Source organism: Saccharomyces eubayanus, chromosome X (genome assembly GCF_001298625.1).
Source record: "Saccharomyces eubayanus strain FM1318 chromosome X, whole genome shotgun sequence".
In the NCBI taxonomy this organism is placed as follows: Eukaryota; Fungi; Ascomycota; class Saccharomycetes; order Saccharomycetales; family Saccharomycetaceae; genus Saccharomyces; species Saccharomyces eubayanus.
Window position 1 is genome coordinate 604,140 of NC_030985.1, and position 22,880 is coordinate 627,019.

Here is a 22,880-nt window from a genome sequence, read left to right on the forward strand (position 1 = left end):
GCGCTGGTTCAGTTTGGTCAAAATTATAGTAAAGCGGGAAAACCAGGACTTCAAAGAAATTAGGGGATTATTTCCATTCAACAGTGGAGTCGACAACCACTATACGCAGACACTTACAGACACAAATGAGCGGAAAGGAGCGTGCCGTGGTACCAATTGAATCAAACCCTGTAGTTTTTACAGAATTTGCACACAAATTAGGCTTACAAAAGGAATGGGCATTTTTCGATATATATAGCTTAACAGAGACTGAATTATTGGCATTTTTACCAAGGCCAGTAAAGGCCATCGTGCTGCTATTCCCAATAAATGAAAAGGGCAATTCAACTGTTAACGACCAAAGTTCAAAGGCAAGAAGTACAGATGTTATATGGTTTAAACAATCAGTCAAAAACGCGTGTGGTTTGTATGCAATCCTTCATTCATTGAGCAATAACCGGTCATTGTTGGAACCAGGATCCGACTTGATAAAATTTCTAGAATCTCAAAGTAACAGTGCAACTCCGAGAACTATGTTTGATGATGCAATCGCTGATCAATTTGTCTTGGATGTAATTAATGATAATACACAAACATTTTCTACCGGCCAATCAGAAGCACCTGAAGCTACGGTGGACATTAATCTGCATTACATCACATACGTTGAAGAGAATGGTGAGATATTTGAGTTGGATGGAAGAAAGCTAAGTGGGCCCATTTCCTTAGGTGAAAGCGATCCAACTGCCGCTGATCTGATTGAACAGGACATAGTCAGACAAAGAGTTGCGTCATATATGAAGAGTGCTGATAAAGAGGATGTATTAAATTTTGCCATGCTAGGATTAGGCCCCAACTGGGAATGATGGCTACATCCGTTATTTTGTATTCAAATATATATATACTTACATGATCTCTTTTTTTAAAATTTAAAGCTTTACTATCTACTCGTCGTAACCGCCACCAAATGGAAGAAATCCTCCTGACTGCCTGGAATGTCTTGAAAAATAATCGAAATCAATGGAGACGGCGTTTGCTAATAAAACTGCTCTTTGATCCAAACTCAGCACTTGATCACTTAACATTTCATCGTGATAGATGTCCTTGAAACATCTTTGCGAGTCAAATCTAACAACGTACACACCTGTATCCGTGAACATTTCTCTACCTAGCCCAACCCAGTTTCTATCTACACTGGCCATTATCTTACCATTGGCATCTAACACAGGGAAATCGAATGATAAAAATGGCGCATCTATCTTACCAAACTGGTCAAACGAAGAACCCTCTGCCCCGTCTTTCTGGAATAATTCATAACGGCGCCTCCAAAGATGCCAATTCTGGATGGTCTCCCCCACCACTGTTCCATCTTTGCCATCGTGATACTGTGTGGTGCCACTACCATTATCAACATACGCAGATGGTGGGACGATAGTTTTGATATGAGAGTTGATAAATGAAAAGGGCCTTTTGATTGTCATTATGACGTTCCCCCAATTATCGAAGACGTCCACTAAGAACGGTCTATGTAGACGATAGAACTGCCTCATTATAGCCTTCGTTATTGAGAAATCTCTCTCCATCATTGAAGCAATTTTGTTCCCATTTACATCCAAAATGGCATATTTATTGGCTTGCTCGAATCCTAAGAAGACATTCATAAATTCAATCTGTCTTTCAATGATGACAGTGGGCTCATTTAAAATCGTGGTAGCTATGGGGTCATGTACCTTTATCGTATCGTTATTACTACTACCACTAAATGTATATAGAGGTGGCGTATTTATCCTTAAATTCGTTTCACGATTTATCCTTCTAAATGAACCATTTCTTACAATTCTACCGGGGGAATTTGTAAGCGTTTTGCTTAGCGTAGTGAAATGCCTCACACATGACCGTGTGATGGGGAGCATTGTTGTACCGTTCGTTATAGCACTAAGTCTACTTGAAGTTTATCTCTACCCTATTTCGCTTTTTTTTCCTTCTTTTAGATTTATCATTTTCCAATAACTCAATCAGCCTATTTGTCAATCTTAAACTTATATACATAAGATGAAATCTTACAAAATAAATGCCACAACTCTCTCTATGTACTTGGGCATTGTTTTTGAACATAATGGTCAGACCTCAAAAATTATATTACATCCTTGTACATGTACGAAAGAGTATCGCAATATCTTCAACAAACAATGGGAGTTTGGCCGAGTGGTTTAAGGCGTCAGATTTAGGTGGATTTAACCTCTAAAATCTCTGATATCTTCGGATGCAAGGGTTCGAATCCCTTAGCTCTCATTATTTTTATTTTTCTACTTTTTCACTTTTCGTCTCTGTAAGAACCTCGAAAGTGCGGGCGGAACAACCACTCTGGTACCAGAACAAGAATACGACTAAGACTGGAAGGAATAGGAACAAACAGATTGGAAAAGGATTACTAACTGCGGTCTATTGCGTGCCGACACTAATTTTGGAAGCCTGAAGATATAGTACCAGTTTGTCGAAACGAAATACAGGCCATGTTTGTTATTAAAAGAGGTATCCACACGGTACCAAGGCTACCCAATACTAAAGCACTACTACAAAAGGGAGTTCCCAAAGTACTCAGTTCTTCTGGTTTCAAGGTAGCATGGAYCGACTACCAGCAGTACCTGTGTGATAAGCTGACGCTAGCTACTGCAGGGCAGTCTCTCGAGTCATATCATCCATTCCATATACTGCTGAAAACTGCAGGGAACCCATTACAATCCAATATTTTCAATTTAGCTTCATCTGTTCATAATAATCACTTGTTTATGGAGAATATTCTTCCTTCTATTACCGAAAGTGATAGTGATTCTCCAATAGGGAAGACAGAACCATCCAGGCTATTTTTGTCCAGAATCCAAGACTCGTTCAACGGCAGTGACTGGGACGTAGTGAAAGAAGAAATGATCCATCGTTCAGAAAACGAAGTGTTGGGCCAGGGCTGGTTATTTCTCGTAGAAAATAGTGAAAAAAAACTCTTTATATTAACCTGTCAAAACAACGGTACGCCGTATTATTTCCCCAGAAACCAGACATTCGATTTAAACAGCGCAATTTCTATCGACGAGTTTGGTACCTTGAAGCAAATGAAAGAAATGATTGAAAACTCAACCAAACTGAATGGTAAAGTTCAGGACTGGACCATGCCTCTAATTTGCGTCAACCTATGGGATCATGCCTATTTGCATGATTACGGCGTTGGAAACAGATCTGAGTACGTGAAGAATGTTCTTGATAACTTGAATTGGTCAGTGGTCAATAATAGATTATTCTCTGATATGTCCAAATAAGAGAAGGAAGGGGGACATCGCTTTTCTACGCTTAAATGTATCTACGTAAGTACAGGTGGCGAGCGCTGTATCAGAGTCTTATATATACTGTAAATAGTTTTCTATATCTTCTCGCTTTTTTTGTCTAAACAACTTTAATGGCAATTACTTTGCCATTTTCATCCTTAAGCATCGTAGCCCTGTTTCTATCACACAATGGCTTCAAAGAATAATATAACAAGTTTTCCGGCATACCGTGGAATTCCCAACTTAAAGTCTCATCACTTTCGCTCAATTCGTATAACGTAATGACTTGGTTCAGCTTCCCGGAGTCTTCGAACCACTGCAATATCAATGAAGCCCAGTTGTCCAAGTTTTTCCACAGTATGAAATATCTCGTAGTTGTGGTATTGTTACTTTTCCTACCACTTTGGTCAATAGGTAAACACTTGCCTTCTTTCACCATTTGTGACCAAATTTCATCGATAAATACCTGCGATACAGATCTTTGAATTTCTTCGTTATTGAAAAGGTTCTTACCGACTTTTTTCGAATCTTCGTTATCTGTTTTCCCATTTTCTGATCTGTCGTCATCGATCACAGTGCCATCGGCTGACATGTACCAGATTTTTTTGCTCTTACAATATTGTGATATGATATCTATCCACGTACTTAGCTGTTGTCTTCTCGTTAAAGAATTGGGCTGCCGTGTGTAAAGCGGCGGGAATGAATACACTGGAGGTAATGAAGCCATCATATAGTGTTATAATAAGGCAACAGGAGGAGCTCTAGACGGTGCTTTAAAGTATGCGAAAAGTTTGCTCGATAATATAATCAAGGTGGACGGGCCTGCAAAACTTCTTCACGATCTTACGCTGTCTACTTTATGAAGCAATATTTTTTCACAATAAGGGGACAACAGATTCAAAAAGACGAAACTGTTTGACGAGCGATCAAGTACAACTATGCTTAAAATAGTAAACTTGCGAATATAGCGCCATAGCTATCCCACGAGGCCACTGCAGTCATGGTATAATCGTCTATGGCCAAGTCCGAGGTTTAGTAGTCGAAGAAACAGACGATTTAAGTGGTCGTTAAAACAAGACTATTGGCTAACATACGTATATAACTAAAACCAAATTTTTCTAGCACATCCTGCCTACTATTGCATACTAGCTTACATTACCAAATACAAGAAGCTCTGCATGGTCCAACTGGATTTCCATAACGAGCAACCCCTACGGAGTTTTGAGTACTTGACTCAACCATATTTTTTCTTTTTGAAAACAAAACACTAAGAAAGCATACTATCAACGGCCTAATAGACTACTTTGGAAAGAATGATATACCGCGAATCTGCCCCACATGGTGAATAACTAATAATATAGTGCGATAGTTGGTTTGGATTTATTTCTACTTTGTTTTACGCGTTCAGTAAAATTTTTCATTTTCGTATGGGACGCTTACTTGACATCAAAAAGGTGAAGAAAAAAAAAAAACTATATAAGTAGCACGATTGTCCCATTGAGTTTCTAGTCTTTTTTGCTTTCTTACTAAATCTGGTCGCCTGCCGATGTTACTCTTCTTTTTTTGTTTTGTTTTAGGTCTCCCCCTGGCTCTTCTTGTTTATCTTGTCCTATTTAGTTTATTCTATTTCCGTTTTTGTTTTTTAATTTCTAGCCTTCTATTAATTAAACTATCAAATTGTAGTCAAATAGAATTCCAAACAATCTAAATTGTGTAATCGAAAATGAAATACGTTATTGTTTCTGGTGGTGTTATCTCAGGCATCGGTAAGGGTGTTCTAGCTTCCTCCACGGGGATGCTACTGAAGACGCTTGGTCTCAAAGTCACTTCTATCAAAATTGACCCTTATATGAACATCGATGCGGGGACGATGTCTCCCTTGGAGCATGGTGAGTGTTTTGTTCTTGATGATGGTGGAGAAACTGATTTGGACCTCGGAAACTACGAAAGATACCTCGGTATAACCTTAAGCAAAGACCATAATATCACCACTGGTAAGATATATTCTCATGTTATTTCCAGAGAAAGAAAAGGCGATTATTTGGGAAAGACTGTACAAATTGTTCCTCATTTGACTAATGCGATCCAGAGCTGGATTGAGCGTGTTTCAAGAATTCCAGTGGACGATACAGGCTTGGAACCTGACGTCTGTATCATTGAATTGGGTGGTACTGTAGGTGATATTGAAAGTGCACCTTTTGTGGAAGCGTTACGTCAATTCCAGTTCAAAGTTGGCAGAGAGAACTTTGCGCTAATCCATGTCTCATTGGTGCCTGTTATCCATGGCGAACAAAAGACCAAACCTACTCAGGCTGCAATCAAAGATTTAAGATCACTGGGACTTATCCCTGACATGATTGCCTGTAGATGTACCGAAGAACTAAGCGCAGCCACGATCGATAAGATCGCCATGTTTTGCCACGTGGGACCCGAGCAAGTAGTCAACGTTCATGATGTTAACTCGACGTACCACGTACCCCTGCTGTTACTGAAACAACACATGATCGACTATCTACATACAAGATTGAACTTAGAAAGTGTTCCATTGACTTCAGAGGACAAGGAAAGGGGATCCCAATTGTTGGCCGGCTGGGAGGCCATGACCAAGAGCCTGGATGATTCCGACGATGTGGTTAAGATTGCCCTTGTTGGCAAATATACGAATTTGAAGGACTCGTACTTATCAGTGACGAAATCGCTAGAACATGCAAGCATGAAATGTCGCCGCCAATTAGAAATCCTTTGGGTGGAGGCAAGTGACCTGGAACCCGAGACCCAAGAGCTGGACAAGAACAAGTTCCACGAGTCATGGAACAAACTCAGCTCCGCCGACGGCATCTTGGTTCCCGGTGGGTTTGGCTCGAGGGGCATAGAAGGTATGGTCCTTGCCGCCAAATGGGCCCGTGAAAGCGGTGTTCCCTTCCTGGGAGTGTGTCTTGGGTTGCAGGTTGCTGCCATCGAGTTTTCCCGTCATGTGATGGGCCGCCCAAACAGCAGCTCTACAGAATTTTTGGACGAGTCGCTATTAAAACCTGAGGACCAAGTAGTCATATACATGCCCGAAATCGACAAGGAACACATGGGCGGAACGATGAGACTGGGGTTGAGGCCCACGATCTTCCAACCAGGCTCGGAATCGAGCCGGATAAGGAAGCTGTACGGCGGTGCTAGCGAAGTACACGAGAGACACCGCCATCGGTACGAGATTAATCCTGCGTTGGTGGACGAGATGGAGTCACGTGGCCTTGTTTTTGTGGGCAAGGACGAAACCGGCCAGCGTTGCGAAATATTCGAGTTGAAAGGCCACCCTTACTACGTGGGGGCCCAATACCATCCGGAATACACTTCCAAAGTGTTGGAGCCATCGAGGCCGTTCTTGGGGCTTGTGGCTGCAGCCTCCGGAATGCTTGACGAGTTGGTCCAGGGCATGAACACCATGAATGAATAAATGTTTTCTTCAGTGCTTAAATTTACTTACATACATACATACGTTTACATATACAATAATATTAGTTAGTTATACCAATGACACCACAGGCAGGTCTTGGGCCGGCGTTACCGGTCTTCAAAGACTCTTCAGTGTCACCCTTACCCAAGTCATCTTGACCAGCATGGATGACGACACTTCTGCCGACGACGGAATTGACACCGAACAACTTGATCAGCTTGTCTTGGAAAGAGCCCTTGGCTACACCATTGGCGTCGGTCTTCAAGTTACCCATGTCACCAACGTGTCTGACTTCGTCGGTTGGCGCACCGTGGGTCTTCTTGAAAGGGTTGAAGTGGGGGCCGGCAGAGACACAGCCGTTAGTGGCATCCCCGAACTCGTGGATGTGGAACCCGCGAAGAGCATTGGGGCTGTTACCAGAGATTTCGTAGGAGACAGTGGTTGGCTCAGATTCGGAGGCTTGCTCGAACTTGACGACACCGGAAACACCGGCATCACCCTTTAACACTGCGACAGCTTGAACCATGATGAAATAATTGTATTGTGTTGTGTTGAGATGACCGTGTGCGTAAGCTTTCTTCCTTCATCGAATTCGGTGTGCCCAAAAGCAGCTCTTTATATACCAGTCTGCGATGGCGAGCCAAGCGGAAGGGGTGACGGCTTAGTAATTCCGACACACCGGTTTAACGCTCCGGCCGTGCTGGGTGCCCCTAGGGGAGCGGGTTCGGTGCTTCTGGCGGGCGGTATTTACGCTGCCAGAAGCCTTATCGACACCGCTAATGGCACGTACTCTGGAACGATGCGTGGCACGCCCCAATGGGGCGTGCCCCAGAGGCCAAATCGCCCAAATACGCATCTTCGCTATTACCTGTGGGATTAGCAACTTCTTTCTTGAGTCGCCGATAATTTTCACATGGGCTGGCGGCCTCGTCGCGCGCGATCTGAAATTTGGCCTGAAAATTTCTTCGAGGCCCGTTTTCCCTACTTGATATAATAGGCATAATATGCCACACTGTGTAGTCATCGTCTCTAGTCTATAGCAAGACAGAAAGCACACATACACACAAAACAAACACAACCAATCATGTCCGCTCCATTGGTAGTATTGGGTAACCCCCTTCTAGATTTCCAGGCTGATGTCACGGCTGAATACTTGGCCAAGTATTCGCTAAAAGACAACGACGCCATCTTAGTCGACGCCAAGTCCGGTGATGCCAAGCTAGCCATTTTCGATGAGCTCTTGCAGATGCCTGGCTCCAAGCTTGTTGCCGGTGGTGCTGCGCAGAACACCGCCAGAGGCGCTGCCTATGTCTTGGGCGCCGGCCAGGTTGTCTACTTCGGTTCCGTCGGTAAGGACAAGTTCAGTGAAAGATTGCTTAACGAAAATGAAAAAGCTGGTGTCAAGTCCATGTACCAGGTACAAACCGACGTCGGCACCGGTAAGTGTGCCGCTTTGATCACTGGCCACAACAGATCCTTGGTCACTGACTTGGGTGCCGCTAACTTCTTCACCCCAGACCACTTGGACAAGCACTGGGACTTGGTTGAAGCCGCCAAGCTCTTCTACATCGGCGGGTTCCATTTGACTGTGTCTCCAGACGCGATCGTCAAGTTGGGCCAACACGCCAAGGAAAACAACAAGCCATTGGTTTTGAACTTGAGTGCTCCCTTCATCCCTCACGTCTTCAAAGACGCATTAGCCAGAGTCTTGCCTTACGCCACCATCATCATCGCTAACGAATCTGAAGCCGAGGCCTTCTGCGATGCCTTCCAGTTGGGCTGCGCCAACACCGACTTGGAGGCCATTGCTCAAAAAATCGTTAAGGACTCTGCAGTTGACAAGACCGTCATCTTCACTCACGGTGTCGAACCAACCGTCGTCGTGTCCTCCAAGGGCACCGCCACCTACGCCGTCAAGCCCTTGGACTCCTCCAAGATCGTCGACACCAACGGTGCCGGAGACGCCTTTGCTGGTGGGTTCATGGCCGGGTTGACCCAAGGAAAGGACTTGGAAACCTCTATTGACATGGGTCAATGGTTGGCTGCTTTGTCTATCCAAGAAGTCGGTCCTTCTTACCCCTCCCAAAAATTATCTTTCTCTAAATAGGTTTCTCTTGTATAGTATAACAAAAAAAAGATAAGATACTTACATCTATAACGCTTCACGTGCCACTTCTTGTCTTATTTCACATCTTCCTTTATGGCGAAGACTGGATCGCCGCCTGTTTTACGCCAAATAAGCCTCTTATACCACAATAAGGAAAAAGAAACTCTTCCATCAAGAGAAAAAGGCAAAAACAGCACTAACGACAAAAAATACCTCTCCCATCCTGCCTTCATTAGTACGCAAGCAAGATTAACTCAGTATCATGGACTGGGCAATCAAAGTGGCCCATCCGGAATTACTGTACGGGGACCCTAAATTGTCGATAGCGTTTATTGTGCCGAGCCTGTTACACATCATCATAGCGTTCGTGTTACTAGGCATCTGCGCGTCTGACTTTCTTTGCCCCAATGTGGCCCATATTTCAGACCCCAACAGTCTTCGATCGAATGGTTCGTTAGTAGCGAAACCAGCGTCCCATGCTTCTCATACGGGGGCCTTAATGGCGATTCTGCTGTCATGGTGTAATTCTTCACCTGACCTGTTCTCAAACCTGGTGAGCTGGGCGACCTCTACCAGAGAAACAAGGTCTGCTTCAGCATCGCTCTCTATCGGCGAAGTGCTAGGTGCGTGCGGAATCATCATGTGCATCGTGGAAGGTTCCATCTTCATGATTATGTCCAGAACCCAGATTGAAATCTCGCAGATCCAAAAACTTTCTATTATTAGGGATTTGGTATTCACTTTGGTCGCCATGTGCATGATGAGTTACATTTCTTTTATGAACCAGGTCACTGTGCTAAATTGCCTTTTAATGGTTTTTCTTTACGCATTTTATTTAGTCGTTAAACTGACTTTTAAATTCAATCATTCCCCAGAACCCGCTGCTAACGTTGGTGCTGACTCGGACCTCAGGGAGAACTCTGTCTCTCCGTCTTCAGATGACTCGCTTATGGCCTCAGGCCTACTACCGCCTGTACAGCCCGGCTTTGACGTGTCTAATTCTTTAACACACGGCATCAAGCCAAGTTTACTATCTGCCATGGATTTTAATAGTTTCTTATCAATGCTCGAAAACTCGTCCATGGAGGAAGATGACTCAAGGAATGAAATGGCTGAACTAACTACCTTGCGTAGCCTCACACCAGCTAAATACTGGCCCGCTATTACAACAGCTGCTGCTGGCGCGGCTGAACGACCCTTTAGTGAGCCAACAAACGGCTTTGGGCAATATGCTGATTCTGATAGAGCCATAAATAGTTCTCCTGCAATGTTCGCTCCTTACCACGATAACTCTGACGACGAAGAATCTGAAGAACGGACATCACTAGAACCCCCAATACATGATCACTTCAGGACACGGGAGATGCGACGAATCTCAAAGAAATCTGCAGGTTGGATCTTAAAAATATTTTTACCACATTTGTCGAATTTTTCTCAAAAATCTACCTCAGATGCGATATTCTCCATTATCACCATTCCATTTTTCATTGTGTTCAAATTATCATGCCCACAACCACCTACAGATATGCTCAGTTATGACGCTACCCTAAACAAATATTCTTTAACAACTTTGCCCATAGTTTTGTTATTTATTCAGTCGGTTACTGCGCCATTCCTCTTTTGCAATACGCTTTCTGTTCTTCTGGCCGCCCATCTGGGATATTTCGTTTATCTTCTCCCTTTTATTGTATCCCTTGGTTTAATTCTACTATTAACGGTGTTTATCACAAAGGTAAATTTGCATAATAAATTCACTCTATCGTTAGATAGCTCGAATATTCTACAAGAAAAACTACAAAAAAGAAAGTTACTCGAAAGACTCAATACCTGCATCCAGGTGATTTTCTTGGCCGTCGGGATAATAAATATTATACTATGGATATCCCTTTTAGCCAACTGTCTTATTGAAATGATGGAAATATATCAACAAATATTGGGATTATCGAAAGCCATACTGGGCCTAACTATTTTTGCATGGGGTAATTCAATTGGTGATCTGATCTCCAATATTTCCATGTGCAGGCTTTACAAGACGCAAACTCATCATCAAGAAAGGATACACTTGGCAACGAAGTTTTTCATGATATCATGTGCATCTTGTTTGGGTGGTGTAATGCTAAACTCCATGGGCGGTATAGGTTTCAGTGGGCTAGTTGCAATGCTTTTTATTGGCGTTTTTAATGATAACGACTGGTGGTTTTTAAGAAAAGTCAAATTACAAGAGCCGAGCCAACTTGACGATGGATTAAATTACAAATTCGTCGTTTCTTGCATTTTCATTATCCTACAGATTATTCTCTTGCTTCTATTCTTTGGCGGACCGAAGGATATTAAGCGATACCTCGCAAGAGATATGAAGTTAGTCGGAATGTGTATGTGCGGGTTATGGGCACTCGCCACTTTAATTAATGTACTTCTAGAGCTTTTTCAGTAGGATTACCAAAAAGCATGTCTTCAAATAAATTTGTTTTTGTGACACTTTTTGGCGCCGTAACAGATCCGCGCAGCAACAATGCACCAACTAATTAAGGATTTATTTTCAAGATTACTGTAAGCTATCTTTGAAAATACACTCTTCTGTATGCACAAGTTTTGTCCCCAGTATTCATCTTTTTGGATCATTCAATCACTCCAATCCGGCCCCAAGTAATAATAGTAGCGCTTAGAAACTATTATTTATTTTCAGTTAATAAAAATAATAATTATGATATCTACAAATTTTTTTATATTTTATCTTTTAATAGCATTTACACCCTTTGTCCATTGTTCACCAAAGTTGGCGATTACTCCTTATATTTATGAACGCCTGGTATACTTCATTAAAGCGTCCGCGATATCAAGCTGCATATCTGACAATCTACTTTTTCCTAATAAAGCACTTAACGATGGAGGTTGTCCACCACATATTAAGTTCTGTACGGATGAAAAAATCAACCCTACAGCGGGTCGAACAATGATTGAATTGGTTCTAAGTGCCGAGAAGGGGGAACTGGGCTCGGGTTATGTGGCTGTTGATCATGGAAAGAATGTTGTTATATTAGCCTTTCGAGGATCTACAACTAAACAAGATTGGTTTAGTGATTTCGAAATATACCCAGTTGAGTATACTCCGCTTTGCGTGAATGAATATCGCAAGCTTATAGAGGAAGGAAAGCTAAGAGAATGTAAAGGCTGTAAAATGCACAGAGGCTTTCTCAGATTCACCGAAACCCTTGGGATGGACGTTTTCAGAAAAATGGAGAGTATTTTGGAAAGCTATCCAGATTACCGAATTGTTGTGACAGGTCATTCATTAGGGGCAGCATTAGCAAGTTTGGCTGGGATTGAATTGAGGCTAAGGGGCTTTGATCCTTTGGTCTTGACATATGCAACACCAAAGATATTTAATAGTGAAATGAGACAATGGGTGGACGAATTGTTTGAGACAGAGGCTATAGAAAAGGACTCAATATCAAAAAAAGAAATCCAGTTCCGTAAGGGGTATTTTCGAGTGGTCCATAATGGAGATTATATTCCCATGGTCCCACCATTTTATCATCCGGCCGGTTTGGAGATTTATATTAACAAGATCGGAATACCTCAAAATGCAGAAGATGTTGAGTATCGTGGTAGAAACAACAAGATGGCTCTAAACGATGGATTCCGGGATGGCATGAGCGGTTTAGTTGAAGACTGGTTACATGTTTATGAACATCGAGCCTATTTTATCGACGTATTTGGGTGCTCTGGACTTTAAGACCTGCCTTGCTTTATGTTTAATTTATAGTTATTTCTTCATATATTACATACCGCTTCTAGAATTATTTCGAACTAAATACAGCCACTTTCAAATTTATGATTGTTCTTTGATAAAGTATCTTTCTTGGAGGTATCTACTCTCTTCTCTTGCGTTTTCCACTTGGCTGTTCTTCGTCCAAATTTCTTTTTCCTAAATTGACCCATTCTTTGTTGTAAGAAAGTGGGTTCAAAGCTGGTAAACTCTCGGGTTGTAAACTTCTTGCATACATCTGGCTTGCTTGTTGCTTATTCCAGTTTTCCTGCCCCCCAGGGTTTGCGCCATTTTGTTTGAAATAGTATTCTTCTACCGGATCATAACTATCATCACACATGACTTTTAGTATCCATATGAATCTTGAATATATCACCTCCTGAAAAGTGAATTGAAACATTGAAGAGATTTCATTTCTTAAGACACATCTCTTGCGGAACACTTTTTTGAGCGCCGCGTGGCAGTATTCTCAAATCGATTGAAAGTAAGGTTCATATATGCAGTTGCAGGTCTTTACTCAGAATTAGCTTCATTTTTGTTGAGGTTTTTGTCATAAATACCTCAAACGTTCGAATCATGATATATATATGCAGACATTATCTCAAGTATCAATGTGAACGTCTTTTCAAATAGGATTGGTGTTCTGTATTCCAAAAATTGACAGAGAAAAATAAATATGAATTGTCCCCCAGGTGTTTYTACAATTCTTTCATCTACTGATGCAGTGATGGTAGCATCATAGCTCAATTCTACTGACCTCAACACATATATCCATTACTCAACATGTTGGGGCACAAGCGACTATACACTTAACATCTCTGTTATAGATGCTACTACCGAGAGATTGGTTGACACTAAATTGTTAACAACGCTCGAGAATGCAACTGCCTGGATTAATTCAAATTCTATCGATGAGGACGAGGATGGTATGCCTCACGCTACTGATGTATCAGACCGACTCTATGAGATATCGCTTAGCTAGCGCACGTTTGCCATCTCACCTTGCGGGTTTTGGTGCGGATCCTCTCCGCAGTATAGGCGTGTTCCATACGTCGGCTGTCCTTACTGCTCTGCCTACCAGAACAGTTTACACAGGAGGAAATGCAGGTGGTGACCCAGCACTAAAAGAACAGGTCTACGTGGGTGTTCCTTTTCCCCACTGCATAGCCGTTATGCCAAAATTTGGTTGGTAAAAGATGATATAGTCCGATATCATAAATTATATAAATTTTTACGTATCGTAATGGAAGCGTTATCATGTGGAGGATATAAGCCCGTAATACACATCCCCACAACTTCTGACGCAAGCGCTACTCACTCATCAAGACTAATTGAGTTTGGTGACAACTTTCGGGATCTAACTTTTGTGTAAGATAACAATATTGGGAATGTACAAGTATGCTAAAAAAATTTCTCGAAGCTGTAAAAATTCACGAAAGGAAATCCAGAGTATTTTTTACGTGATATCGAATAACATCTTTATTTTCTTTTGTATACTGTCATTCATTTTTCTGTTATATAATTGGTCTTTGTCTTCCACAAAATTCCATGAGAATTAAGATATTCTCACTGCTCCATGCCATATTATAATACTGTGTATAATGATATCCTCGTTAGGTAAACAGTGGCCCTACATGGCTTCATAGGAATGAGTAAACAATAGTCAATACTTGTCCCGTCAGTTCGGGTATAATTATCCTGGGACTCAATCATAAATATGATATCTCACTTATCCGGTGCGTATGTCATTAGAAAGGAGCCAGTACACTAACGATGGCTATATCATCGGTATGTTTATAGAACTTTCCACCATTTTCCGTCGCAATGCTGGATGAAGTCCTTTTTCGAGAATCATGCTACTGGTTTTTCTCACAAGAATGAAGATACAATAGGCGAACAGGCGCTCAGCGGTACCATTATAAATTATTTACACTACAATTATCGTAGATACAGTGGTGCTAGTCATTGCATGTATAATAACTGTAGGCAGAGAACAGTCTGATGGCCAATTGAAGTTCGGAAAACCTTAAAATCAAACTGTGCTCACCGTTACGTATTAAACAGCATTCCAGATATGCAGAGTGTAAAGATATTTCCCTACTAAGATCTAAAATCCCATGGAAGTCAACTTTCCACACTGCCTGGTACTCTCTTCCTTCATCTAGCAGCCTACCATCCGTGTGGATATTCCCGGCGCGCACCGTGTCATATACATGAGGTCCGTTAATGAGTTCTTTGAGATAAAGCTTCATTAGCCGTCAATCTACATTTATCTTCCACCTGAGACTTCGTTTCGACCAATGTGTCACAAAGCGCTTAATACTCCCATCTCTACGAGCGTCGACTATAACTCACCTGTCAGTGTGAACATAATAGTGTTATCAAAAGCATCATTGATCAACTGCTCTTCGTTTCCAATTCCGATTATCCAGATGCTTTTTTCCTGTTCCATGTAGCTCTCGTTTTCTCAAAAGCCTCGCAAAGGCTCCAGAGGTCCCTTAACTCGTAATTATCATATTGATTGTCATTCTACGTCGTTTAATTTAATATATCTCATGGTACCTCTTCGAATGTCTAGTACGAAGTGCGAGAATTTACATCATAAACTTCTCCAAATATCAATGCGTGAAATTCAGAGAGTTTAAAATCTCTATCTATTCAGTATAATTCGAAGTGAATATAATGCGGCTATAGAGGCAGTCCTAGAATACAAGAGGCTCCTCAGTATGACGTAGCACATGAAATTAAGCTCAGCTCATGTAAACTATGCCAAAGTTGAACAGTATTGTTCGCATACGTTTATTAGTAACATTTCTCACTTCCAGGTAGGAACATATGATTCAAAAATACTACGAGGATGATAACCTTGAGGAGCAATAAGGGAAAACCCATTTGGTGGCATCTATCAATTTTAAAGTCTGTTTAATCTAATTTCTTATATGCGTTCTATATGTACATATGGTATACTTTACCTTATATAAATTCAGAGACTCTGTTGTGCACTACAGTAATATACAGTATTATAGTTGAATGCGAGGGCTTCTGTTGCGCAATTATTCCGGCTTAAAACCAACAAATTCATCCCATGAACGAACTTCTGATGGAACTATAACATCATGAGATTCCAAGATTTTTATCTTTTCAGCAATCTTTGCTTTCAAACACTTGACAAATAGTAAAGCAGTGCGAGGTTCGTTGAATAAAGGAATAGCAAAATCAATAGCATTTCTTCTCATAACATAATCAACATCATCAGTGCTTTCAGCTTTCTTGGAAGCCAGATTGAAAACGGCCTTTATATCATATTTCTGGAATAGCTCACGCAATTTTCTTTTGTCATTCTTTGGGAAATCGATTAAAGATATTTGTGCATTCTTCTCTTTGATATGCTTCTGTAGATAGCTTTTGGTATTTTCATTGGTGGCATAAATCTTGTAACCAATAGTAGCCACTATAGAAGCCACTTGGCCCAGATACTCTTTAGACAAGTCACCACCAAATAATATTCCACTTGGAGGCAAAGGAACGTGAAAGTTCATAGTGCTTTGAATAGCCGTCCAGTAACTTTCAATCAGATCTTTACCAAAAGAGGCAACTTCCCCAGTAGATGCCATTTCAACCCCTAAGAAAGGATCGGCACCAGCCAATCTTGTAAAGGAGAATTGGGGTACTTTAGTGGCAACATAGTCGTATTTCTTGTTGAGCATCAAATCAACTGGTTCCGGAACGATATCACCTCCCAAGAACGCTTTTACAGAAATTTCAATGAAGTTGACACCCAAAACTTTTGAAACAAATGGGAAGGATCTAGAAGCTCTAATATTACATTCAATGACTTTCAAAGTATGCTCTCCATCTTTAATGATTTGCATATTGAATGGACCAGTGATTTTCCAGGCTTTAGCGACCTTGTCAGCAATATCCTTCAGGGAAATTTTGATATCATCAGAAAGATGCTGTGGTGGTAAGATTAGAGAAGCATCACCGGAATGAACACCTGCATTCTCTACATGCTCAGAGATTGCATGCACCAGGACGGTACCATCATAAGCTACTGCGTCAACGTCAATTTCTTCAGCACCTTCAATAAATTTGGACATGACAACTGGATGGTCAGGAGAAACATCGGATGCCAAAGTCAATTTGGCCTTCAGTTCCTCTTCATTGTTAACGACACTCATTGCCGCACCGGAAAGAACGTATGATGGACGGATCAAAACAGGATAGTTTACTTTAGATGCAAATACTTTGGCCTCCTCCACTGATGTTAATTCACTCCACTCAGGTTGATCGACGTTAATGGAATCCAAAATCGAAGAAAACTTGTGTCTATTTTCAGCTCTATCAATATCATTTGGATCAGTACCCAGTATCTTGCAGCCATTATCGTGAAGTTTTAGAGCAATGTTTTGAGGTAATTGACCACCAACGGAAATAACACAACCTTCAGAATGTTCCATTTCATAAATGTCCATTACTCTTTCATACGAAAGTTCTTCAAAATACAATCTATCAACCTCATCAAAATCTGTGGAGACAGTTTCTGGGTTATAGTTGATCATGATCGTTTTCTTACCCTGAGCTCTTAAAGTCTTGGCGGTGTTCACAGCACACCAGTCAAATTCCACAGAGGAACCAATACGGTAAACACCAGAACCCAAAACAAGCATACCGTGTTCATTGAACTCTACATCATTCTTGGTAGCATTGTAAGTGGTATATAAATAATTGGTTTGAGCTGGGAATTCTGCGGCCAAAGTATCAATTCTCTTGACGAATGGAATTATGCCGGAAGCTTTTCTTAAACTTCTGATTTCTAATTCATTAATATTTGTGTGGGAGTATTCATTAATAGTAACTGCAATTTGCTTATCCGAAAACCCTAGTTTCTTAGCTTTTTGCAAAAGGTCTTTACTTAGACCACTCAAAGAGCTTACAGATTCAAGCTCTTTATATATATGAACAATATTCATGCACTTGTAGAGGAACCACTTGTCAATTTTACTTAATTCATTAACTCTTTCAACAGTATAGTTTTCATGGATCAAGGCCTGGCCGATGGCAAGCACTCTTCTATCTGTCGGAGTTCTTAGAGCTTCGTCTAGTTTATCGCCAAATTCAGTGGACCCTTGGAACCCTAAGACTGATGGGTCCACCTGTCTTAATGCTTTTTGGAAAGCTTCTTCATAATTTCTGCCAATGGCCATAACTTCACCGACTGATTTCATAGAGGAGCCAATGGATCTATCCACATACTGGAACTTGGAAAGATCCCATTTGGGAATCTTTGCCACAATATAGTCTAAAGAGGGTTCAAAATTAGCCACTGTAGTCTTTGTAATTGGATTAGGCAACTCTGGTAATGTATAACCTAGCCCAATTTTAGCGGCTGTGTATGCCAATGGGTAGCCGGTAGCCTTAGAGGCCAATGCAGAGGAACGAGATAGACGGGCATTAACTTCAATGACTCTATAGTCTAACCCGTCTGGTTGCAAGGCGTATTGAACATTACATTCACCAATAACCCCCAAATGTCTGATAATCTTAATAGCTGCTGATCTTAACATGTGAAATTCCTCATCTGATAAAGTTTGCGATGGAGCGAAGACAATAGAATCACCAGTGTGAACACCCAGCGGGTCGAAGTTTTCCATATTGCATACTGTGATACAATTGCCAACTCTATCTCTAACGACCTCGTATTCGACTTCTTTCCAACCTTTCAATGATTTCTCTACGAGGATCTGAGGAGCCAAAGATAAAGATTGTGCGGCCAGTTCTTTCATTTCACCAGCATTATTGGCGAAACCTGAACCTAGACCACCCAGGGCGAATGCAGATCTAACGATGACAGGGTAGTTGACTCTTTCAGCAGCTTCTAAGGCTTCGTCCACGGTTTCACAGGCAAACGATTCCGCGATAGGGATATCGATGTCTTTCAAGGCAGATGCGAAAAGATCTCTATCCTCAGAAGTGATTAAAGTCTTGATAGGAGTACCCAAGACTCTGACGTTGTATTTGGCCAAAACACCAGACTGGTCCAGAGCAACACCACAATTCAGCCCTGTTTGGCCACCAAAGGTCAAGAGTATAGCATCGGGCCTTTCAAGCTCGATAATGTATGTGATGTACTCCGGTGTGACTGGCAAGTAGTAGATCTTATCCGCCAGAGAGTGGGACGTTTGGTTAGTAGCAATGTTGGGGTTGACTAATATTGTATACTTGTTGTCCTCCTTCAGGGCTTTGATGGCTTGAGAACCACTGTAATCGAATTCACCAGCTTGGCCGATGGAAAGACCACCTGACCCAATAACAAGCACCGAATTTACACCTTCAACCAATTGTGGTTTGTAGTCATCAGTTGTGAAGGCTGAATTGGTGGGTTCCGTAGACGTATAAATCGAACTCATTTTTCTCTTTACTTCTGTTTCAGTACTGTGATGCTCCTATACACTAAAGCTAATCTCTTTATATGCTAATGTACGAGAATGAAAAGCCAAGACCAAGATCAATTCAAGAGAAAAAACATGCTATGGCGTAGAAAATTCACAGGCTGTTATATACAAGTAGCTTAAGGAGAATGTCCATAACAGAGGAAAAGAGATGAGCTTCCCTCGAAGCCTACTCGGGATGACACAATCATTACGACAGGCAATTTTTCAGATAGTAAAGTGTCATTGCTTGCTATATCAAAATTAATGAAGAGTCATTCGCAAAATTTCACTGAAAACCGAAGGTGCATTGTGAGGTGTGGGTGGTTTGCACCTATGAGTCACTTTTTAACCCTACACAGTATCAGGGTTTTGTAATGCTTTTAGTAGGTCAACTGCTGGAATTATTTAGGTCATTTAGCATTTGTAGGGTTTGCAGACTTTCTTTTTTTATTTCACAATAATAGCAGAATAACCTTTTTATCACTACCCTAAAAGGCCAGATTTCAAAAAGGGAAGACAGTAGAAAGTCTGGCAGGAAGTGATAGGTAATTGTATTGGAGACGCTTGGTGAGGTTGGGCTGTTACACTTATTGTTCGTTCTGTGGCCCAAAATTGAAAAGTGCTACAAGTAGAAAGGAGAAAAGAATATCCATCATACGAAGATGGAGTACATCAAGATTGCTAAAGTATCAAATGTAGTACTGCATAGAAGAGGCACAGCCACCGAAGGTACTTTGCACTTGACTACTCATCATTTGATCTTTGAGTCCCCTCAATTATCGACGGAATTCTGGTTTCCCTACCCACTGATTTATGGAGTGCATAAAAACCCGGGCAGTACCTTACTGTCAAAATTGACGTCCACAAACCAAATCCAATTGGAAGGCACAGATTCGCAGAACTATAGGCTCTACCAGGGTAAGGATCTTTGGTCATTCGTGAACATTAAGATCATCGGGAAAGACTACGTGGTCTTTTCTTTGGATTTCGGCAGCGATTTGCACCTACAAGCGAGGAAAGTGTATGAGTCCATCTTAAATTTGACTGTCGTCGGCAATATTAACAAGCTATACGCTTTTATTTACATGTCTAACAACTTGGAGAGGAAATTGCCCGCGCCCAATAGTTGGGAAATATACGATCCAGTTAGGGAATTTCAAAGGCAGGGACTAGATCATAATGACGAGTCGTGCCCTTGGAGACTATCTATGATTAACGAACAGTACGAATTTTGCCCGACATATCCCTCCCAACTGTTCGTACCGAGGTCTACATCGGATACGCTACTCCAGCATGCGTCGAAATTCAGATCGCAAAAGAGAATCCCTGTTTTAACTTATCACCACAAGGCCACAGATTGTAACATTCTCAGATCATCACAACCATTGCCGGGGTTGATCAACCAGAGGTCAATTCAAGATGAAAAACTGGTTTGGGAATGTTTTAGCTCTTTTTTTAATACAGATATCAAAAGAACCAAGCACGTGATAGTAGACGCAAGACCGAGGACCAATGCGTTGGCGCAAATGGCCTTGGGTGGTGGGACAGAAAACATGGATAACTACAATTTCTTTCTAGCAGACAGTAATCTAGGTGTCGATAACAATATAAAATTGCCCACCGTGACAAGATTATTTCTCGGTATAGATAACATTCATATTGTTTCCAACACAGCTGCATATATGACGGAGATCATCTGCCAAGCTGGCGATTTGAATTTACCGTTAGAGCAAAATCTGATCAAGTCCCAAAAGTTCACCAATTGGCTGAAATTGAACACTCTTATTCTCAAATCAGTTGATATGCTTCTAAAATCAATGATTTTCAATCACTCCAACGTGTTGGTTCATTGTTCTGATGGGTGGGACAGGACCAGTCAGGTTGTTTCTCTCTTAGAAATGTGTTTGGATCCGTTTTATAGAACATATGAAGGGTTTATGATTTTAGTGGAAAAAGATTGGTGTTCCTTTGGTCACAGGTTTCTGGAACGAAGTGGCCATTTAAATTCTGACGTCAGGTTCCACGACAACACCATGCACTCGTTATTTAACGACGGCGATACTAATGGCGATAGTTTCGACATGGACCAAGACGATTATGGTGAAGATGATGGTGGAGATGACGAAGATACGAACTTAATAAATATAAGTAAAATATCCAAAAAATTTAACAACAATTTCAAACTGAATAAGAAGAGTCTAAAGTTTGTTTCCCCGGTCTTCCAACAATTTCTAGACTGCGTATATCAATTATTGACGCAAAATCCAGACCTATTTGAGTTCAACGAAAGATTCCTTAGAAGACTAATATATCATTTATATTCATGTCAATACGGAACGTTTCTTTCAAACAACGAAAAGGAAAAGTTTCAACAAGATCTGCCGAACAAGACCAAAAGTGTTTGGGACTATTTTAGGTCTAGGAAAAAGCAGTTTATTAATCCAAATTTTGTACAGAGGGACAATAGCGTAAAGGATGACGAAGAAGTTGCAGAAGACGAAAAAGTGGAATGGATTTCACCAGACTTGAAAAAAATTCAATGGTGGTGGCAACTGTATGGAAAAAAGGATTCAGAGATGAACGACGAATTGCGCCATAAAAAGGGTTCTTCATCACTACCCATGGATAAAAATACTAAAGAGCACTGCAATTCCGATGGATCTAAGGGCTTAAATCTCTCGATTTTTGGGTTTGATATGTTTAATAGAAAGTGAAGCGACCAAAGGAAAAGGTTGGTAACTCGCGTTGACTCGTCAAGCATTTTGCATACAATGATAGAAGTATAAAAGTTCGAGCATTGTTTCGTTATTCGTATACGTATACATATATACATTTTTAATGAATAAGCGATATATATGAATACATAGTATGGTTATAACGTATGGGTAATTGGTGAAAGGGTCCTTATACTTTTACAACACCGGATTTCCATTGGATACCACACCATTGGGATACGAGTATAGCCAATCCTCTGACAGCTTCTACAGTCTCCTTATCACAGCCTATATTCAGTGCACCTTTCAAATGCCCACGCAATTGAGGGTTGACATCTTGAGGAACCAAAGAGGCGATTATTACTAAACTCGTTTCTTGCGCGGATAATATCTCATCAAATGAGAATAATGGGCCATAAACGTGAGCTAGTGTATAATACCACAGGTCTGGGTACGAGGAGTTCAGATTATTCACCACACGGGTGGAAACTTTATTATATATGGAATTCCAATGCCGTAACCCATTTTGTATGGTATGATCTCTTTCCTGGATTGTCTTGTCATGTTTCCTTCTCATGGCAGTCTCTGAGAACGGAGAACTATTACCCATGGCAGCGTCCCATGGGTCTATTGAATCCAGATGCGGTAGCAAAACGTCCGGAGTGGTTTCCCTTAACACAGTGAGGCCATTGATGGCCTTTGGAAGGCCTGCTAAGGGCCCCGTTCTAAGAATTACTTCTCTGAATTTCGCTGTGAGTTGCTTTTGAAAGAACGTCGGCTGTTGATAGTTTTCATTAATTAGAGTTTTCCTTATTTGTGAATCTGAACGAAGTAAATCAATGGTTTGTGAGGCTAATGTGAATCTATACATATGAGCGTTGTCGTTACTCAGTAGCATGGCATAATGGTACAGTTTGGGTATTTCCTGTGGCTCGTTACAAACACTGAAAGTGGCGGCGGCAACAAGGTACCATATATTTTTCAGTTTAGGATGGAACTGCGATAATTGTATCAGTCTTTGCGCATTCAGTATCTGGTTCATTGTTGAAAATTGACAGATTATATATGTATATTTTTACAGCAAAACAAAAAGAGATGGTGGGAGAGATGGACTA

The 22,880-nt window shown here is 41.2% G+C and overlaps 13 protein-coding genes and 1 non-coding gene across 14 annotated transcripts; 8 read left to right on the forward strand and 6 right to left on the reverse strand.

Annotated features, from left to right (window-relative positions):
- Window positions 1-125: 125 nt before the first annotated feature.
- Window positions 126-842, forward strand: YUH1 (ubiquitin-specific protease YUH1; the record flags this gene model as incomplete). Its single annotated transcript, XM_018366192.1, has 1 exon — window positions 126-842. One exon carries the CDS (start codon window positions 126-128, stop codon window positions 840-842), a length of 717 nt encoding a protein of 238 aa, XP_018221398.1.
- Window positions 843-920: 78 nt separating this feature from the next.
- Window positions 921-1,889, reverse strand: AIM25 (Aim25p; the record flags this gene model as incomplete). The annotated part of the gene is made up of 1 exon (XM_018366193.1): window positions 921-1,889. The coding sequence occupies one exon, from the start codon at window positions 1,887-1,889 to the stop codon at window positions 921-923; it is 969 nt and encodes a 322-aa protein (XP_018221399.1).
- Window positions 1,890-2,167: 278 nt separating this feature from the next.
- DI49_3110 lies at window positions 2,168-2,268 on the forward strand. Its single transcript is given in 2 exon segments — window positions 2,168-2,206; window positions 2,224-2,268. It is a non-coding gene; the product is annotated as a tRNA-Leu (tRNA).
- A 221-nt stretch (window positions 2,269-2,489) lies between these two features.
- Window positions 2,490-3,287, forward strand: RSM26 (mitochondrial 37S ribosomal protein mS42; the record flags this gene model as incomplete). Its single annotated transcript, XM_018366194.1, has 1 exon — window positions 2,490-3,287. One exon carries the CDS (start codon window positions 2,490-2,492, stop codon window positions 3,285-3,287), a length of 798 nt encoding a protein of 265 aa, XP_018221400.1.
- A 124-nt stretch (window positions 3,288-3,411) lies between these two features.
- Window positions 3,412-4,023, reverse strand: VPS25 (ESCRT-II subunit protein VPS25; the record flags this gene model as incomplete). The annotated part of the gene is made up of 1 exon (XM_018366195.1): window positions 3,412-4,023. One exon carries the CDS (start codon window positions 4,021-4,023, stop codon window positions 3,412-3,414), a length of 612 nt encoding a protein of 203 aa, XP_018221401.1.
- Window positions 4,024-5,016: 993 nt separating this feature from the next.
- On the forward strand, window positions 5,017-6,741 carry URA8 (CTP synthase URA8; the record flags this gene model as incomplete). The annotated part of the gene is made up of 1 exon (XM_018366196.1): window positions 5,017-6,741. One exon carries the CDS (start codon window positions 5,017-5,019, stop codon window positions 6,739-6,741), a length of 1,725 nt encoding a protein of 574 aa, XP_018221402.1.
- A 61-nt stretch (window positions 6,742-6,802) lies between these two features.
- SOD1 (superoxide dismutase SOD1) lies at window positions 6,803-7,267 on the reverse strand (the record flags this gene model as incomplete). The annotated part of the gene is made up of 1 exon (XM_018366197.1): window positions 6,803-7,267. The coding sequence occupies one exon, from the start codon at window positions 7,265-7,267 to the stop codon at window positions 6,803-6,805; it is 465 nt and encodes a 154-aa protein (XP_018221403.1).
- Window positions 7,268-7,825: 558 nt separating this feature from the next.
- Window positions 7,826-8,848, forward strand: ADO1 (adenosine kinase; the record flags this gene model as incomplete). Its single annotated transcript, XM_018366198.1, has 1 exon — window positions 7,826-8,848. The coding sequence occupies one exon, from the start codon at window positions 7,826-7,828 to the stop codon at window positions 8,846-8,848; it is 1,023 nt and encodes a 340-aa protein (XP_018221404.1).
- A 262-nt stretch (window positions 8,849-9,110) lies between these two features.
- ECM27 (Ecm27p) lies at window positions 9,111-11,282 on the forward strand (the record flags this gene model as incomplete). Its single annotated transcript, XM_018366199.1, has 1 exon — window positions 9,111-11,282. One exon carries the CDS (start codon window positions 9,111-9,113, stop codon window positions 11,280-11,282), a length of 2,172 nt encoding a protein of 723 aa, XP_018221405.1.
- A 270-nt stretch (window positions 11,283-11,552) lies between these two features.
- Window positions 11,553-12,584, forward strand: LIH1 (putative lipase; the record flags this gene model as incomplete). Its single annotated transcript, XM_018366200.1, has 1 exon — window positions 11,553-12,584. The coding sequence occupies one exon, from the start codon at window positions 11,553-11,555 to the stop codon at window positions 12,582-12,584; it is 1,032 nt and encodes a 343-aa protein (XP_018221406.1).
- Window positions 12,585-12,720: 136 nt separating this feature from the next.
- DI49_3118 (uncharacterized protein) lies at window positions 12,721-13,017 on the reverse strand (the record flags this gene model as incomplete). The annotated part of the gene is made up of 1 exon (XM_018366201.1): window positions 12,721-13,017. The coding sequence occupies one exon, from the start codon at window positions 13,015-13,017 to the stop codon at window positions 12,721-12,723; it is 297 nt and encodes a 98-aa protein (XP_018221407.1).
- Window positions 13,018-15,670: 2,653 nt separating this feature from the next.
- On the reverse strand, window positions 15,671-19,027 carry CPA2 (carbamoyl-phosphate synthase (glutamine-hydrolyzing) CPA2; the record flags this gene model as incomplete). The annotated part of the gene is made up of 1 exon (XM_018366202.1): window positions 15,671-19,027. The coding sequence occupies one exon, from the start codon at window positions 19,025-19,027 to the stop codon at window positions 15,671-15,673; it is 3,357 nt and encodes a 1,118-aa protein (XP_018221408.1).
- A 686-nt stretch (window positions 19,028-19,713) lies between these two features.
- Window positions 19,714-21,765, forward strand: YMR1 (phosphatidylinositol-3-phosphatase YMR1; the record flags this gene model as incomplete). Its single annotated transcript, XM_018366203.1, has 1 exon — window positions 19,714-21,765. The coding sequence occupies one exon, from the start codon at window positions 19,714-19,716 to the stop codon at window positions 21,763-21,765; it is 2,052 nt and encodes a 683-aa protein (XP_018221409.1).
- A 190-nt stretch (window positions 21,766-21,955) lies between these two features.
- On the reverse strand, window positions 21,956-22,807 carry PXP2 (Pxp2p; the record flags this gene model as incomplete). The annotated part of the gene is made up of 1 exon (XM_018366204.1): window positions 21,956-22,807. One exon carries the CDS (start codon window positions 22,805-22,807, stop codon window positions 21,956-21,958), a length of 852 nt encoding a protein of 283 aa, XP_018221410.1.
- Window positions 22,808-22,880: the final 73 nt, after the last annotated feature.